This window comes from Solanum lycopersicum, chromosome 2 (genome assembly GCF_036512215.1).
Source record: "Solanum lycopersicum chromosome 2, SLM_r2.1".
Taxonomy (NCBI): Eukaryota; Viridiplantae; Streptophyta; class Magnoliopsida; order Solanales; family Solanaceae; genus Solanum; species Solanum lycopersicum.
Genome location: NC_090801.1, coordinates 70303561 through 70322447, shown reverse-complemented (window position 1 = coordinate 70322447; position 18887 = coordinate 70303561). Strand labels below are relative to the sequence as shown.

The following is an 18887-nucleotide window of genomic DNA, read 5'->3' as shown; positions in this document are numbered from 1 at the left end:
TTACTTTTCGAAAAGAGTAACCTATCTAATAAAAATTCAGGAATGAAGTATTTTCATATCCTTTAACTCCTAACTCCCAAGTTAGTCGGTTTGTTCAACCGGTCTAACTCTTACATATGCAAAGACTAAACTTTTATTTACAACATGAATTTTGATTATGATTTTTTTTTCAAAAAAAAATAAATTTGGATGTCATTTGATGAGTTAGGTGAATTGGCGGTTTGGTCTTACAAAATCTCAGTTGCCTTTCCCACAACCCATGAGATGAGACTTTGCTCCCCATTCCTGTCCCAATGTAAACACCACATTAAATTCTTTTACTTTTTTTTTTCTTTATCCCAAAAAAAAATAAATAAAAAAAACTAGTAATAATATCCATATCTTCCATCTATATAAACCCAAGTGGGTTTCCCTTATCCCTTAAGCCTCATTTCATTCTACTGCACTAAACTTCTCCCTACTACAAGTGTTAAAGTTTTGTTTTGCACTTTGTCAGCCATGGCTAAAACCTTAATAACTACTCTTCTCTTAGCCCTGTTTTCGTCTTTATCCTATGCAATTGACATGTCCATCATAGATCACAAAAATAAAGAGGGTATTTTATACGAAAAGTGGCTGGCAGAGCATGGAAAAATATATAATGCCTTGGGTGAGAAGGAAAAAAGATTCGAGATTTTTAAAGATAATTTGAGGTTCATCGAGGAATATAATGCCTCCGAAAATCGCACGTTTAAAGTTGGATTGAACCAATTTGCTGATCTCACGAACGACGAGTACCGGGCTGTGTATTTGGGCACGAAAAGTGACGCTAGGCGTCGCCTTGTCAAGTCCAAAAACACAAGCCAGCGTTATGCTTCGCCGCCCAATGAGTTGCTCCCTCATTCCGTTGATTGGAGGAAGAAAGGCGCTGTTGCTCCTATCAAAAATCAAGGGAGCTGTGGTATTTTTTTCTATTTGTGCGATTATAAATCATTTCATTAGAAATAAAATGAAGAATTTGAATGGCATGTTTGGCCCACTGGACTTTTTACATGACAACGTTTTCCTATTTGGGCTTTTACAGGAAGTTGCTGGGCTTTTTCAACAGTGGCAGCAGTAGAAGGCATAAACCAAATCGTAACAGGGGAGATGATCACACTATCCGAGCAAGAACTTGTAGATTGTGACAGATCTCAAAACGGTGGTTGTAATGGTGGCCTAATGGACTATGCCTTCGAGTTCATCATCTCCAATGGTGGCATGGACACTGAAAATCACTATCCTTATCGCGGCGTTGATGGTAGATGCGATCCTATTCGGGTTAGTCCATACTAAATTTTATATTGACTACTCAGTGAACAATTCTAATTGATCAAAGTTGTAATGAATGTTACAGAAAAATTCAAAAGTTGTTAGTATTGATGATTATGAAGACGTGCCTAGAAATGAAAAAGCACTTCAAAAAGCTGTAGCTCATCAACCTGTTAGCGTAGCCATCGAAGCTTCTGGGAAGGCTTTCCAACTCTACACCTCGGTAATTCAAAACTCAAAACTTTTCGTATTGAATAGTACGTACAATTCATTCTGAACTTACTGACTTTAAATTTTTATTTTTTTAATCAGGGCGTGTTTACGGGGGATTGTGGAGAGAAAGTAGACCATGGTGTTGTGGTGGTTGGGTACGGAAGTGAAGATGGAAATGACTATTGGTTAGTGAGGAACTCATGGGGCACAAAGTGGGGAGAAAGTGGTTATGTTAAAATGGAGCGTAATGTGAAGAATGGTCATTTGGGCAAGTGTGGAATTATGACGGAGGCTTCATATCCTATTAAGGAGGCTATAAATAAACGTATTATTACTACTTCAAATTCAAATGAAGAAATGATTAGCAGTATCTGAAGAAAATTTTATCTCTATCAGTTGCATTGCGTTATTTCATGGATTTATGTGTTATTTTAGGACAGGCTTGTTTTAGTTGGATCATTAAATTAATATTTTGTAAATAGTTGGGTTGGGTATTTTTATTGTTGCAATGCATTTGTCTCTGTTTGTGTTTTGATTAATGAAAAGTACTATTTATCTTTGATTTTGTGTGCTGATAAAAGAGAGATTTGTCAAGTCATTTTCTTGATCTAGCATGTTATCAAATAATGTTTTTATGTCTTCTCTTTTATGCATATAATATTATCCTTTTCTTTTTTTATAGATTAAATATAAAAATAGATTTTAACCTTGTCTCAATTTTTTGTATTTTGACATTTAAATTAAGGCTCGTTTTAACACTTTGGTATCATTTAAATTGTGTATGTTTAATCTTTTGACTAATCAACTGAAAAGATATTCAACGTGAATATATATGCTTTTTTGAAAAAATATTTTTCTCTTTTTTATTTTGAATCATATTTATTCGTTATCAATTAATGTTAATTTATCATCAGTCACTCTTAAAATCACCGTTTGTTCATTTACTCATTGATTACATTAATTTTTCTTTATCAAAACTATAAGAAATTACTAGCAATTATACTACGACCATTTTGGAAATATTATGAGTTGTGTAAATATAATATTCAAATATAAAGACCAATTGTTGCTCATTCAAGTGGCAGATTTAGACTTTTAAATTTGTGGGTGTTCTCTTAACTTAATAAAAACAATGTGTTGAGATTTAATAGCGAAATTTGGATGTGTTTAGATCACTAAAACAATTTTAAGCATTCATCGTGAGTTATTGAACCAGCTAAATAATTTATTTATTGGAGGCTCCTTATTAATTTTATATAAATATTTTTTAATTTCTATCGTATGATACAAAATTAATAGTTGTTGAGTACATCAAAGTGCATACGTGGGTCCATCCCTATACAGAAAGCGTTTGAATATGGGTATGAAATTTGGGATCTGAAATTGCTTTTATATCAAAATTGAGTTATAAGTTTATATTTTTATATAAGACGATCATTTATTTTAAATTCTACAAAACAAATGCTGCTTAGAGTAAATAAACTGTTTATACTATGCGAAAAAATTATATTATCCTCTCCATTTCATAATAACTCAAGTTTTGAAGTGTTTCACATCCATTGAGAAAAGTAATTTAGGATATAAATTAAACATGATTTTTTATTTTTGATTAATTATTGTAAAAAAATAACTAAACATTACTTATAATAACTAATTTCAATACTAACTTAAAGGGTAAAATTGATTTTTTTAAAAAAATAATCTTGAAAATTAAAAACTTAAATTAATTTGAAAAATAAAAAAAGCTCAAAACTTAATTTATTATGGAACGAGGGAGTAAAGAATAAACGATTACACTTATTGTTGATTAGTGATACTTTCTAAAATTATGATCTTTGAAAGTTTACAATCATAAATATTACGTTTACTATATTTCATTATGAAATTTATATAAAATAAAAATTTATTTCAAAGTTAAAAATAATCATGAATATAAATTAAAGTTTGCTTTATTTTTTTAATTAGGAACTCCCCATTTTTCGCTATTATCGTGAATTTAAAAGAAAGGACAAATATGGTCCTAATAACTCTCTCAGATTAACTTTTTAAAGTTGACTATTATAATTTTATAGCTAAATGTATCTCGGTACTTTCATAAATATGCGATACATACAATAGAATATTTCAATTAATGAACAATAATTTATTTATTCATAAGATTATATAATTTCTTAAAAAAATTATTTACGTGGGTCACTTTATAACTTTTTGTATTATAAATTAGAGTACTAGGAGAGAAAAAAAACACTTCCGCTTAATTCTTTTTTTTTTTTTCCAGTAAAACGTGAGGTGCTCTCCGTTTCTTTTCATTCTTCAGTGGTATCAAGTAGAGGTTTAAGGTTATCAAGAATTCTAATGAGAAGAGTCATACGACGGTCCTAAATTGTTAAAGAATTGTGAAAAATTATCAACAAATCAAGTCGGAATTTGATTTCAAATAGGTAATTTCTCTACCTACACTCGACTATAATTACATAATACGTATTTGGGATGTAGTGTAAAGTGGAAATCACTGTTTAAGTTGAATTTTGCATTAGTTCTTGAAGTGGGTTTGATGAATCAGGTTCTTGAAAGAGGTAAAGATGAATGGCAAATTGTTAAGAGAAGTATTCGTTTTCATTCAAGAATAGTAAAAATTCATCAAGAACTCAAGTACACTTGACACATTGACAGAACACGTATTTGGGATGTATTGTGAAGTTGAATTGAATTTTTGAGTTAGTTCTAGTTTGATGAATTAGGTTTCTTGAAAAAGGAAACAGATGAATAGTAAATTGTTAGGAATGTTTCAATTTTTTTTTTCAAGAATGGTGAAAATTCATCAAGAACTCAAGGTTGGCATTTGATTTCAAATAGGTGATTTCTCTACATATACTGTAATATAATTATAGAAGACTTATTTCGGATGTATTACGAAGTAGAAATCACTATTTGGTTTGAATTTTTGTGTTAGTTCTTGGAATGGGTTTGATGAATTAGGGTTCTTGTAAGAGGTAACAGATGAATAGAAAATTGTTAGAAAAATTCCAGTTCTCATTCAAGAATGGTAAGAATTCGTCAAGAACTCAAGTTTGGGATTTGATTTCAAATAGGTAATTTCTCTACCTGTACTGTAATATAATTAGAAGACTTATTTGGCATGTATTACAAAGTAGAAACCACTATTTGATTTCAATTTTTGTGTTAGTTCTTGGAATGGGTTTTGATGAATTAGGGTTCTTGAGACAGGAAACAGATGAATGGTACTAAATTGTTAGAGAAGTACTATTTTTCATTCAAGAACTGTGAGAATTCATCAAAAACTCAAGTTGGAATTTGATTTCAAATAGGTAATTTCTCTACATATAATTTAATTAGAAGACTTATTTGGCATGTATTACAAAGTAGAAACCACTATTTGATTTGATTTTTTGTGTTAGTTCTTGGAATGGGTTTGATGAATTAGGGTTCTTGAGAGAGGAAACAGATGAATAGTACTAAATTGTTAGAGAAGTACTATTTTTCATTCAAGAACTGTGAGAATTCATCAAAAACTCAAGTTGGAATTTGATTTCAATAGGTAATTTCTCTACATATAATGTAATATAATTATAGAAGACGTATTTGGGATGTATTGGTGAAGTGGAAATCAGTATTTTGATTTGAATTTTTCATTACTCTTGAAATAAATTGGGTGTCTTGAAAGAGGAAAAGAAGATAGAAAATTGTTGATAAAAGTGGAATTCTTTTGGGTATCCTACTGACAGGGTATATTCAATATTGAGTTAAGGTAAGTTGGAAAATAGAGAATTTACTTTAAACAATTGTTGAGGAATTTGATAAGTTCTGAGGATATGTGAAGAATACTAGAAGGATCCGTTAGATGAACCTACGGGTTATTGATGAACATATATATTGTTTTGTAGTTGATTGTGTTGGATTGATTGGTTGCAGTTAGATGGTGGAAGCTAATGGTTGGTTATGTAAAGACTACACCCATGTATGTTGAGTCGGTTGGGCTTCAGGGAACTAACTACCCTTAGCTAGAAAAGAACCCAAGGTATGTGAAGCTAAAACTTCCTTCTCCATTATGGCACCACCCTATGTCACATATTTCTTTTGTACATGCCAATACAGCTTACATGAGATATAGAACTAAGATCTTCATTTTCTTTATGTTACATTCCCTTGTCTAACTGTCAAAGCTTATTAGTATTCATTTACACCTTTCAAGTCAAGTTCTCATAACATTTCGTATGACCATATGTGTTTTTACTTGAAATTCTTTGGAGTCACATGGTATATATGTCACTTATTATAAATAAAACAAATGGCCATAGTATATTCACACTTGTATACTTGATGACATAGCCAATACACTCATAAGATAAACTAAGATCTAGTGCTTGAATGGCTAAACGATCTTCTACTTAAATGGCTAAATGATCTTTATTGTAATTTACTTGTACAGGCCTTTAAGGCATTATGTGATAGTATCTACCATTAACGATGGAGGGTAGTCATAAGTTTTACTCGACACACCCGCACCTTAGTCTTGTTTATGAGCTATGGGTTGCTCATTTGTTAAAATTGTATAAAGTTGAGAAATTCGATAGCTTTTACAAATTGTGGGGTTTTATGAGAAAAAAAACACAACTTAAGAAATTCAATGTCTAAACAAAATTTCAACTTCAAAAGTCGTTAATTTCAAATCATGGAAACCATGTCCAAGCATGCCCTAAAAATCCAAAAAGCCACCTCAAATGTTTTCAATGTCCTTTTTCTTTATCTAACCTTATTGATGTTCACTGCAGATGAATGAGATGCTTAGAAGGATTTGTCGGCGCAACTTCTGCACTTGCTCTCCTCGGCCGTGGCTCTTTGTTGGGTTGGGAAATCCTGGGGATAAATACAGGGGAACGAGACATAATGTAACCTCTATTGCTGGACTAACATTACTTTCTCAGAAAGACTGCATAAAACCTGTTCTATTTTGGGTTCCATCTTACTCGAGTGGTCTTCATTAAGAGCTTTATCTTTTCTTTCCGCTATAGGTTGGTTTTGAAATGCTTGATGCATTCGCAAATTCACAAGGGATTCATATGGAGACAATACATTGTAAAGCTATGTTTGGAAAAGGTCTCTTTAGTTAAACATTGATTTCTGTTTTTTTAAGTGTTCCAAGTACATCTTCATATAAGATTGTTAATATATACCAATTCTCAGGTTTTGTCAATGGTATGCCAGTTCTCCTTGCAAAGCCACTGACTTACATGAATTTGAGTGGTGAATCCGTAAGCAATTAAATAAGTCTTACTTGTATCATAAATCTTTTCTTTTTCTGCTCATGACTGGTGCTGCTTGGATTCTATCTCAAATATGTGTCTGAATGAAAGCTGGTAGTCTAAGTGTATTCTGTCGCATAGTGACAGTGGGTTTACTTGTAAATTTTTATTTCGCTTGATCTAGCTGATTTTGTTTTTAATTAGTTTAGAGTAAACCCTTCTTTGAAATGGTGGTTATATTGATTGTTATCATCATCCAGCCATGTATAGTGTTTCCTTGTGTGGGTGGAATGGTGAACGGTGAAGCTGTAGATCTCTAGAATAGTTTTTACAGCTGGAAACTTCCAGTGCCAACTATTTGTCTCAGAGAAGTAAGATGCTAATCCTAATGTTTTCAATTCTTAGCTCATATTTCTCTCTGTTAACCTTAAATAATTTTGGAGTAGTTTTCTCTGTTAGTTTCAAGAACAGTTAACACATGCTGAAGTTTGTCGTTACTGGATGCAGTCGGTCTTTGACCACTGAACGTGGAATGCAAGTCCAACATTGACGTAATTGGTAGGGTTATTTTGTCAAAAGTTAACAAGAAACACTGAATAGGGAAAGTCAGATAAGTAGCTTTGTCTCGTGATTAACTAACCAAATTCTTGCCAAAAATGATTCTAATCTAATAAAAATGTTGTTCAGTTGTTCTCTGAATTGTTATATTATGTATGTTTCTTTGAAATTTTGATATAAGACTTTCTTTGCTTTGATTCTTGTAATTTTATCACTGAAACAATCTTAAAGAAGTTACCGAGTTATTTTTTTATGTAGTTAGGTAGTGAATTGCTGATCACTTTTATTCCAGGAACTAAGCAACCCAGATAGCAGTCTTGTGCTGCCAATAACAACAACAAACCCATTGAAATTCCACAAGTTGAGTGTGGGAAGGATAGAGTCTACGCAGTCCTTACTCCTACCTTGTGGAGGTAGAGAGTCTTCCAGAAAGCAGTGGAAAAATGATGTGACTCATGGACCTTAGTACTCATTGGATTAGCTTTTCCTATGGACTTAGCCACTTTGGGGGGCATGTTTTTGAATGGCAATATTTATTACATTTGTCTGACAATTGACTGTTTTTGTCAAGACTTGACTGTTCACAAGTTAAATGCAAATGCAAGCCTGGTCCGATTGTTTTTTCCAGATTTAGTTCCCTTGCAATCAGGTTAAGGGCATGTCCCAGCCGTTGCTTCCCCTAGTATGCAAAGCATGTTTATACTTAATAGACTCTCATCAGACAATTAAGTTCCTCTGCTTAATAAGTGAACTTTTTGAGAACTTCTATGAATAGAAAATAGCACATTACTTAGCTCAATTTATGTCATTCAAACTCCAGTTTACATGTGCAAATAAAAGATCAAATTCTTGTGACTCCCAGTAGATTTCTACTTGTTGGACGTTGATGTTTTCTGATGTTTTTAATGGGGAATGGAGATGTATCGTGCTTTTCATTGATGTTTAGTGTTATCAAGGTGAACAATATTTCTCTGATGCCCTCTCATTTCTCTATTTCCCCAGATTGGCCCACTTGCAGCATATTACAAGCTCCCTCTCAATCGTGTGGTCGTGGTACGATATACTAGCTATTCATATTTTTTAGGATCTAATTGGACATGTTGATCATGTTATGTTTATACTTTTCCACATGTCTTTTTCTCCAGTTTCATGATGACATGGATTTACCATGTGGAGTTCTTCGTCTTCACCCCAAGGGAGGTCATAACAGACATAACGGGTATGAATGGAATTCTTCTTTACATAAATCTACTTAAAAAAAAACCTTTAATTCAGTACCATGAAACCATCCATCTGTTCAATTTTGCAGTGAATTATCTATTTAGGTTCATAGCTGGAATTTTAATGAACTTAATAATGATATAATTGTATACCTAGCCAACATTTTTTTTTGACATAGCCAAAATACCTGAAACCCCTTCGGGGTGGACCAGTGGTTTGCGCTTGGGACTTCCAATATTGGAGGTCTCACGTTCGAAACCCCTTGCCAGCGAAAGCAAGGGGTTTGTCTTCTGGATCGAGCTCGTCGCACCGGGCTTGCTTAGTGCGGATTGCCTCTTGTATGTGGTTTGTGAGCTATTGCAAAGGAGAGCGGGTTTTACCCTGTGCGCACCCAAAGGGTAGTGGCTGCGGGTTTCCTTTGTCATAAAAAAAAAGAGGTCAGAACACCAGAAATAAAACCTACTCAAGTTATTCTTTCCACAATATGATTAGCATAATATTTTGTTAGGATGTCCATAACATGCGCCCGGACCACTTCTTGAGTTGTGCATAGAATTTCTCTGCCTCTGGAAATCTGTCTTGTTTGCTTTGCCAGGTTTTTCATGTTTTTGTTGGTAATTCCGTACCAGAAGATATCTCTGTCACTTTATGTATGGTGCAGTTTCGGTTGCTGTTAAACTTGATCCGGTTCTCTTTCTTTACAGGTTAAAGAGTGTGATGTATCATTTTCGTGGAAATGGAGAGTTTCCTCGGTTAAGGATAGGTTTGTCGAGAGTCTGAAATACCTAAATTTTCTCTTTTGGTGTTTTGAGTTTCACTATGAAAATTGAACATAGTTCTCTTGCTAGGTATTGGAAGACCTCCTGGTCAGATGGATCCCAAAGCATTCATGCTTCAAAAGTTCAATTTAACTGCAAGAGAACGAGTAAGTTCATAACTCATTGAGTTATTACATAAAATTGACTCCCTAATGTTCCTTTTCTTGTTTCTGTTCTACAAGCTTTTCTTGAATATCTTTTTGGTAATGTTATTAAAAAAATTATTCAAATATCATTACCAAGAAGGTAATGCAAAAGTTAAAATAAAAGGCATCGAGAAAATGGACATTTCAGGTTACACACATAAAGATTCTTGCAAGTTCACAAAAACCAACATAGCAAAAAACCTCTATCCAGAAACAGTAAATTGTAAATACGTTAAAACTTTACAGCAGCTATCATTTCCTTCTTCCCGTCAAATCATCTTCTATTTCTAACTAGCCATATTTACCATGCAATACATAACAGATTGTCTCCCAAATCTTCTTCATTCTCTTATTGATGCTCTTTGTCTATCATATTCTATAGTTTAGTGGCATTACCCAGTGAACTCCATAAATATTCAGATATATGTGAGGACCATAACTAGAATGCAAACAAATGCATATACATGTAACTAGAGGTGACAAAACTAGCCCAAGCCCATCAGTATTTTAATAGGTTGAGCAATTACTGATTTTTCTGATGGGCTGATTTAGACAACCCGTTTTAACCCGTAAACTAACTCAGCCCAAATGCGACCTGCAACATCTCCCAAAGCTTAAACCGGGAAACAAAAACTACAGTTCAGATGATTATATAATAATATTAACTTCGTCAAATGAATCAGGGGCACTGTGCCGACATGGCTGATTGTATATATCATTTTCTGCTCTTATCTTTCTTTGTCTCTGAGGTATGCAATTGTATGTTTATTGATTGATAACTCTAAAAAAGAAAGAACAAAAGTTGGATTAGGCTTGGGTTATACAACCCATTGTTTAGCCCATCATGATCCACTTAGTTTAGCCCAAGTTAACTGTGGGCAGTTTATTGATCTAAACCATCTTGACCCGCCCTAATCAGCCCAAACCGCCGATCTTCCACCCTTTATGAAATGCATATGTGTGAATTTAGTCAACAAAACTTATTATTGAGTAGATAAAACAGTGAAGACCATAGATATTTTTTTTAAAAAAAATGAAAAAGACCTTGGAGAATCTATTGAACAAACTGTTGTATTTCTCCAATTTAGAAGAACGCTCTTCTTCTAAATTTGGAAATTTGAGACACATTGTTTATTTGGATTCTCCATATCCTTCCAATAATTCCACCATCAATTTGGATAAATATATGTCTCTTTTATCTATGTAGTCATTGCAAAAAGAAATTTTGTTAGACATGTTGTAACATGTGCAGATTACACATTTTGTAGAATACAACCAATGAAAAAAATATTTTGGACCCAGTTAAAATTTCTCATAGACAATATCAAATGGAAATCAACATTGTTTTAGAAGTACCCATGCTCCAGACGTTGAAATCACGTTAGAACGAACAGATCTTTGCTTGATAAAACTAATATATTTGAGCATTGAAAGAACTCCAAATGTATCTGCTGTTTGTAGCTCTAAATCCACTTTGAGTTGAAGATTTATACATTTTACTGACAGATTGATGCTGCATTACTGGAGGGAGCACATGCATTGGAGCAAGTCTTATCCAAAGGCTTCTCCGAAAGTTCTAATTGTTTCAATACAACGCAGAAGTACAAGCACATACGATTGCAGACATTGCCAACGTGACGTCATGCATAAAGGTTTGTAGATCTTGCTGTTGCTGTGTCTTCTTTAGTTTCCATTGATTGTTTAAATAGAAATAATAAGAGTCTTCTGTGGCCATTTTAGCTAAACATAAGTGAATGAACATTTCATGACCCCCTCCCCTCTACCTTGTATAATGCGACTGTAGAGTATGCTTTTGATAGTCTTAAATTATTTCATCCCTGCAGATATATCCTTAAGAAGCTGGCAATTATCTTAATTGGTTAAGCTTTCACGTTGCTTTTGCTCCTTCGGAATTACTTGTACTTGGACAAAAAGAAACCAAGTAATCCTAGATGCTTATCAATCCATGATAAAGTGACGAAAGGAATATTTAGAACTGCATATCTCTAGTTGGTGTGATGTGATTTTGACATCACCCATAAAATCCACAATAGCAATTAGCATCACTTCCTTTGCGTGTGATTTCCTTTCTACTATTTTAGTTTTCATGTATAAGCTCTGTTCGTTGTAAGCTACTAAAACTTAATTAGCTCACTTGTGGGTGTTGAATTGGTGTGCGGCTGGACGTTCCATTGCCATCGCTGCATCCTATTACACGTTATATGCTTTTAAGAAGGGTGGATGTTGTGCAGGTTGAGCTAGGATCAAGTACTCACTTAAATTCTCGGAATACAGCTATGTGAAGTGCAGAAAAATTGCAGGACTTTTGAGAATTCTCCGGTTTCCTGTACAAAATTTGTGTATCACTTCTTATTCGACAACTGTAAGTTGGTGAAAAGGAGCTCCAGGAACCAAATGGGAGTAAAATTTTTGCGTAAGAACCATTTGTATTGTCTTTCCATAATTGTACATTGGCATTCATAATATATATCAGCCGTGAAAATGGTAAGGTTAACTTTATCATATGACTAGAGAATATGAAATTGACAACTCAAAATTACAGGACTATTATTAACATGTAATAATTCATGTGATATTTTGTTATTTAGTTGATTATTAAATATTGTAAACATTTTCTATTTTAGGGGTTTATATGTTGCTATGCATTTCTGTTTGTGTGTTGACAAATTTAGAACGTGAACGAATATGGAATTATTTTAAAGAGAGATTTGTCAAACTTCAAATAGTAAACTTATTTAAATACTTCCATGAAACACCCCGGCCCCACACAGATGTAACCAAAACTCCAATAATTTATTGAAGGGTCCTTCATTTTATACGTTGACAAAATAGAACATGAGCGAATCATGAAAGAAAAATTATCTTTAAAACATTTTCCCTTGAGCTGACCGAATATTGTATGCCTGCCTACTTCTAAATAAGGAAAAAAAAAGATTTATCCTTTGTTAACGTAAAGGATACCATATATTTTACCGTGATTTGCTTATGAAAGTAAAATATTGTAATATCGACATGAGTTAATGATTATTGATTGTTGACATGACTAAAACCTGTTAGTAACAACGACTTGAGATAGAGAAAATTCTCCGTGAAATTATAAACCTGTCAGCTGCCCATCTGTGGAAATAGCTCTTTTTCTTTTTAACATACATAATTGTTTATTTATTGGCAATTAAATTGGAAGAAACAACAGATGACCCAATCAGTAGCCTTTTATAGTGAACTACTAGACCCAATAGCTAATTTTAACTGTCAACAGCTAATTTCAGATATTTAATTTGCAGCATGTTTCAATTTTTTTTTAATGATTTCCCACCTGGTCAAATAGATTAAGGCACATGTGAATGAGATCCTCCTAGTTTAATAACTTAGTTCCTATTAGTTAAAAGATCAAGTAGTTGACCTTTGATCACGCAACAAATTGCCAAATGAGAGTTTAATCTTACAAATTATACAACTGATAAGAGAGTGTTCAAGATCATAAGTAAGTAGTAGTAGTAGTATTTAGTCAAAAAAACGTGAAGAACTAGTTTCTTTAGGTTGAGAGTCATAGGTTTAAATTCAACCAGAGTTATATGATACTTGCCAATGGAAGATGACAAATATTTCACAAAATTAGTGGAGGTGTGAAAGCTGATCCGAACACCATAATTATTAGAAAAAAGTTATAGTGAAGAGGGGTCCAGTAGGCAGCATATTCTCTCCAGTTGGATTAGCTCAACATCACCATCCTACAACCATTTCTTCTTTTATACTAAGCGACGACTTGCTTGTAAGTTAAAGTCTTCATAAAAGCAAAACATTTTTCTTGCTTTAATGGAATGATCAAAATTCCAATCTATTGAAGAAAAGTAGAAAACAAGTCAAAAAATAAAATAAAAATGGTTGCTGTATTCAACAAAGATCTTTTGAGTTGGTACCTCATTACCCTCAAGCTCAAAGAAACTGTTGATGCTGGTCTTCAAAATACTCCTACTACTCCTACTCCTACTCCCACCACCAGCAGATCCATTAGTTTTCCAGAATTTCCCCTGCAACAACAACAACACCGCCTGTTGCAAAAAGAAGAGTATCATCCAGCAGATTCTCTGAAAATTACCATTGAGGAAAATGTTCATACTGTAGAAGAAGGTCCAAAATCACCAGAATCCGAATGGGTAATTAGCATTAAGGACAAATTAGAGCAAGCTAAGCAAGATAATGATGCTGGATCATGGGCGAAACTTTCTATTTACAGAGTCCCTTTAAGCCTAAGAAGAGATGATGATAAAGCTTATATACCTCAAATCGTCTCTTTAGGTCCTTATCACCATGGCAAAAAGCGCCTCCGGAATATGGATCGCCATAAATGGCGAGCCGTTCTCCAAATCCTTAAGCGGACAGATCAGGAAATTAAAATGTATATTGATGCGGTGAGAGAGCTCGAAGAGAAAGCACGCGCCTGTTATGAAGGGACAATTGCAATGAACAGTAATGAGTTTGTTGAAATGATGGTTCTGGATAGTTGCTTTGTTCTCGAACTGTTTCGTGGTGTTGCTGGTGGATTCCAGCATCTTGGTTATGCGAGGAACGACCCGGTTTTCGCAATGAGGGGGTCGATGCATTCGATTCAGAGAGATATGATCATGATTGAGAATCAAATTCCATTATTTATCCTTGATCGATTGTATGGGATTCAATCTGATATGCCTCATGAGAAAGGTATTGTAGCTAGGTTAGCTCTGAGGTTTTTTGATCCGTTGATGCCAACTGATGAGCCATTGACGAAGAGTGACTTGACCAAATTGGAGTCATCAATGGGACGTTCTGCTTCTTTTGATCCATTAGCAGACCTTGCTGGACTTCATTGCCTCGATGTTTTCAGGTACAGTCAGAATGGGTTAAATCAATAAACGACTCATGACTCAACCCCTTCCCAGTTTGTTTGAACTGTTTGATTAAAAAAGTGAGCTAATTTTGTCATTTCTATTTTCAGGAGGAGCCTTTTGCAGACAGGGCCTAAGCCAACACCTAGGACGTGGATCAAGCGTTGGTCACATTCGAGTCGGGTGGCAGACAAACGCAGGCAGCAAATGATTCATAGTGTTTCAGAGCTGAAAGAAGCTGGGGTTAAGTTCAAGAAAAGGAAAACTGATAGGTTCTGGGATGTAAAATTTAAGAAAGGAATCCTCAAAATGCCTCGGCTTTTAATTCATGATGGTACAAAGTCACTTTTCCTCAACCTGATTGCTTTTGAGCAGTGTCACCTTGACTGCACCAATGACATAACTTCATACGTAATTTTCTTGGACAACTTGATCGATTCACCAGAGGATGTTAAGTACCTCCATTACTGTGGAATAATTGAGCATTGGCTTGGCAATGATGCTGAAGTTGCTGACCTTTTCAACCGGCTTTGTCAAGAGGTTGTTTTCGACGTCAATGACAGCTACCTTTCACAGTTATCCGAGCAAATTAACCGGTACTATGACCACAGGTGGAATGCTTGGCGTGCTACTTTAAGGCATAAGTATTTCAACAACCCATGGGCAATTATCTCTTTTGCTGCTGCTGTTATTTTGATACTCTTCACCTTTGCACAAACGTTTTATGGAGTTTATGGCTATTACAGACCACCTCATTAGTTCTCACTCAATTCTCCAGATTCATAAACAATAGTCAATATACATTGTGCCAATATGCTGAGCACAACCGCCTAGCTACACCGGCATTTGAATTACTATTTCCTTTTTTGGTGCGCTTTTACATCGACTGGTCGATGGGAACGGAAGTCAGGAGAGTTCTTTTTTTTTTCTCATTTTTTTTAATGGCATGGTCTTCGGTAGACCGTGCTCAATATACAAGTTGTGAAGAATGCTCAAATGATATGTCAAACTGAATTTTTCAAAGAACTTACATGTGGAACATTGTTGATCTCAATAATTACTGTTTACTAACTACATTCAACTCTTTATTTGCTCCACAGAGAGGCTTCTGGCATAGTAGAAGCCAGCAGATTACTAACAAGAGCACTGGCAAGCTTCTTTACATAGGTAGAAACCAAGTAAAGGTACTATAATACATCAGGGTATTTATAAAGCATAATTTTCTGAAAGCTGTGCAAATGGAAAACAAAGATATCATTACACTATAAAATATGCCCCGAGACAAAATGTAACCATAACGTTGATACTGATTCTCCTGAGAGTTTCTTCCAGTCCCAGTAGCATCCTAGAAATCTATGGCTATTGAAGCAGAAAAGAAAAGACAATTAACAGCAGCATGATGTAAATTTCATAGAGTAAGCAGCTGCTGCAGACGTTTCAGTCTACGGGAGAAGATCTTCACTCTCTGATGAAGCTGCTTTCTTTCCATCATACCGCTGAAAGGGAGAAGGAAATTGGGATGAAACACAATTCTTAGTCACAAAGGATGATCATGTAAACAAAGAAGTAAAGAGAAATTTACTTAAATATGCAAGGTTTAAAATTACCTGCTTCCCAAAAGAGAATGGCAGATATTTATATTTCAACATGTGTCGTATTTGTCTTCTCATTGTAAGTGTGAACAGCACAACCCAATAGAAAACGAGAATCGGCCAAAATACAGGCACATCCAATACACTGAAAAATGTTAACACAAATGCAATGCAGAACGCCTTGGTAATTGAGTACCTTCACACAGAAACACAGAAAAAATCAATGCCCTAAATGGTTGAGAAATTAGACACACTGTTTATATAGGTTTTGGCACATGGGAATTAATTTAGACATAGATGACAAAGGGCAGCGCTAACCGATAAAATATCGTGACTCAAATTAGAACATGCCAGTGACAGAAAAATAAACACAAAAGCAAACAAGGGACTGATCTATTGATTTTTTGGGTGGCAAGCAAACACTATAATGCCCATCGAAACATAAGAGATATACACGGTATTTCTCTAGGAGCATCCTCTTTGGGGGCCTACACCAACAACAAAAGTCAGTCAAGACAGTACAAATCATTCGGTAACTCCAGTCAAAAGAGTGTGCGACAATATCCTCTCCATTTTTAGCCAATAAACACGAATGCTAAATATGCAACATCACTATCAAGAGGCATGCATATTAAGAATGCTAAATATGTGACATCCCTATCAAGAGGCATGCACCTGCATACATGCCTGTGTCTACCATAATAGTATCTAATACTTCAGCAGCAGCACCATTTTGGTCTTATATTTTTATGAAGCCCTGTGACATCGTCGTTTAGTTTGAACCTTATCATACTATCACCACTCTACCAGCAGAATGTTTAACTATCTATGAAAGGAAGTGTAAATTGCACTTAGAAAGTATTATACTTCTGGAGTTCAATCAATTGCTCCAATGGTTAGCTAGAAATTTCAACCAGCTGTCAGAGGAAGCATTTTCTACTACTGACGGTGCTACCAAGAGGACAAACACCCATTGAGTTAAGAACAGAAGGGACATCAGCTTGGATCATGCATGCAAGGTATCCATACTTCGTTAACTCCTACATGAACATCATGGCCCAAACACAAGAAATACGTGATGATCAAGTCAATTATAGAAATGTGAGTTTAATTAGTCGATTTATCAGTGAACAGGGAAATATATTATCAAGACGAATGAATAAATTGACATTTGCAAATTGTCGGGTTTATACATAAAAATAGAGAGATTCTTAAATAGACAAGACCATGGTTCCCAAACATAATCACTGACTATATGAATATCAAAGCAATGCTCGGTTGCTCATTTTTCTGCTGACCTTTTCCCTTTTACAATGATGCTTCACTACATATGTATTAATTAATTCATACATGCATAAGGTATAACATATATCTTTTTTCTCGTGTGTGTGCGTGTGCTTGCAGGGGGTGGGGGCAGTTCTAATTTGCTTAAAATTCTGCACTTAGACACACACACTAATGTGTTGAAGAGAGAGACAGAGATGGAAAGGATCAGCTTTTACTGGCTCCAACTTCAGTTGTCTTGATAATGAATCTTAAGACAAGATTTTAACTGCTTTCGTGACCTAAGGCAAAAGTGGTGTATTTCTCTATTTATAAAATGTTACCTTATCCAAAAGAATATCTGTCACACTTCATTGCAAACAATTTTTGTGAATCACAGTAGTCTTGCTGTCTATATCTAGCTCAAGATACATAATAGCCATTGGCAGTTGGAAAGAACCATGTTTCGAACTAAAACTTACTATAGAGCACTGAGCAGGATCAGAGGAAATTGGCAATCTCACGTACAACATCAAATCTTTCACTAACAAAAATGCATTCACCAAAATCAACATCTGCAGTACTAGACTAAAAATCAATTTTTTTTAACCCAATGATCAAAATCTGCTGTCTCTAAACAGCACATGTTAACCATCAAAAGTCTCAACCTCACTTTACTAGCTAAGCCTTTGCAGGTTTAACTTAAAGAAAAAAATCAATGGGAACCTTAAAGACTTCCTCCTAAATTAAAGATAAAGAGAAAAGGAATTTTGATTCAAACTTAAATATAACGAAGTACAATATTAAAAGATTTGCCGATTTACTGCTATTTTCAGTATAATCTACTTGAGAAGGAGTGCTAAATCATAATCAACCATTTCATTTCTCTCTGTGCTACAAATGGTATACATTTCCAAAACAAACAGAAGGTACAGCGCGCGGAAATTTAATTCAAGGGTTAGTCTCTGATCGGCCATATAGAACTTAGAAATTAAGACGACAAAAGCTGCAAAATATACGAAGCAAAGGAATTGGCACAAAACATACCAGAATTTGAATTCAGGAAGGCGACGAACGAAAGGGCGGAATTCGTCGGTTTCTCGGGTCGGCAGAGTCGGGCCATCAGATAAATCCTGTAACTCCGGGTCAACTTGCGGCGAGAGGAAACCGATGAGGAGGTTAAGAAGATAGATTCCCAGGGCATACGAGATAACGTAGAATCCTTCCACCAGATACACTCGCACGACATACAGGACAGCGATGAAGAAAAACGCAATCCAGCGGTATAGTAAATATGGCGTCGTTTTATCCAAAAAGTGCTGGAACGAGAGAGAAGCAGATGAAGTCCATTGGCAAAAAGCACCGGATGGAGTAACATCGCCGGCACCGGCGCCGGCCGTATTAATATCCATAGAGTTGGAGAGTGTTTCTTTCAAGTACGGCAGGGTTGTTTCAATTTTGAAAATACTTAACACTCACAGCTGAGTGAAAAAACACAAAAGATAATTATGATTAAGTAATAAATTAATTTTAAAAACACATAATACATACATGTTGGTCTCATATGTGGTAATTTTTAATTTTTAAAATTCAGATGAGTTTATTTTAATTTGTAATTTTATTTAATATATTTTTA

The 18887-nt window shown here is 34.7% G+C and overlaps 4 protein-coding genes across 15 annotated transcripts; 3 read left to right on the top strand and 1 right to left on the bottom strand.

Annotated features, from left to right (window-relative positions):
* Window positions 1-408: 408 nt before the first annotated feature.
* Window positions 409-2065, top strand: LOC101246103 (cysteine proteinase mucunain-like). Its single transcript, XM_004231824.5, has 4 exons — window positions 409-940; window positions 1064-1299; window positions 1376-1513; window positions 1603-2065. The coding sequence occupies exons 1-4, from the start codon at window positions 499-501 to the stop codon at window positions 1876-1878; spliced, it is 1092 nt and encodes a 363-aa protein (XP_004231872.1). The 5' UTR covers window positions 409-498; the 3' UTR covers window positions 1879-2065.
* Window positions 2066-3693: 1628 nt separating this feature from the next.
* On the top strand, window positions 3694-12149 carry LOC101246392 (peptidyl-tRNA hydrolase, mitochondrial). Of its 12 annotated transcripts, none has more exons than XM_069294072.1 (12): window positions 3765-3944; window positions 4732-4832; window positions 5437-5542; window positions 6297-6413; window positions 6537-6621; window positions 6709-6776; window positions 8328-8378; window positions 8471-8544; window positions 9251-9309; window positions 9395-9471; window positions 11017-11162; window positions 11355-12149. In XM_069294072.1, the coding sequence occupies exons 4-11, from the start codon at window positions 6297-6299 to the stop codon at window positions 11146-11148; spliced, it is 663 nt and encodes a 220-aa protein (XP_069150173.1). In that variant the 5' UTR covers window positions 3765-3944; window positions 4732-4832; window positions 5437-5542; the 3' UTR covers window positions 11149-11162; window positions 11355-12149. The 12 variants fall into 12 exon arrangements, with proteins under 12 accessions (XP_004231873.1, XP_069150171.1, XP_069150176.1 ...); XM_069294069.1 differs by having other exon boundaries at window positions 3807-3944; window positions 9383-9471; window positions 11763-12149; XM_004231825.5 differs by lacking the exon at window positions 4732-4832 and having other exon boundaries at window positions 3694-3944; window positions 11763-12149.
* Window positions 12150-12954: 805 nt separating this feature from the next.
* On the top strand, window positions 12955-15422 carry LOC101246680 (UPF0481 protein At3g47200). Its single transcript, XM_004231826.5, has 2 exons — window positions 12955-14395; window positions 14507-15422. The coding sequence occupies exons 1-2, from the start codon at window positions 13413-13415 to the stop codon at window positions 15153-15155; spliced, it is 1632 nt and encodes a 543-aa protein (XP_004231874.1). The 5' UTR covers window positions 12955-13412; the 3' UTR covers window positions 15156-15422.
* Window positions 15394-18778, bottom strand: LOC101246980 (protein RER1A-like). The gene is made up of 3 exons (XM_004231827.5): window positions 18299-18778; window positions 16004-16184; window positions 15394-15892 (listed from the first exon to the last, which is right to left on the bottom strand). Exons 1-3 carry the CDS (start codon window positions 18661-18663, stop codon window positions 15839-15841), a joined length of 600 nt encoding a protein of 199 aa, XP_004231875.1. The 5' UTR covers window positions 18664-18778; the 3' UTR covers window positions 15394-15838.
* Window positions 18779-18887: the final 109 nt, after the last annotated feature.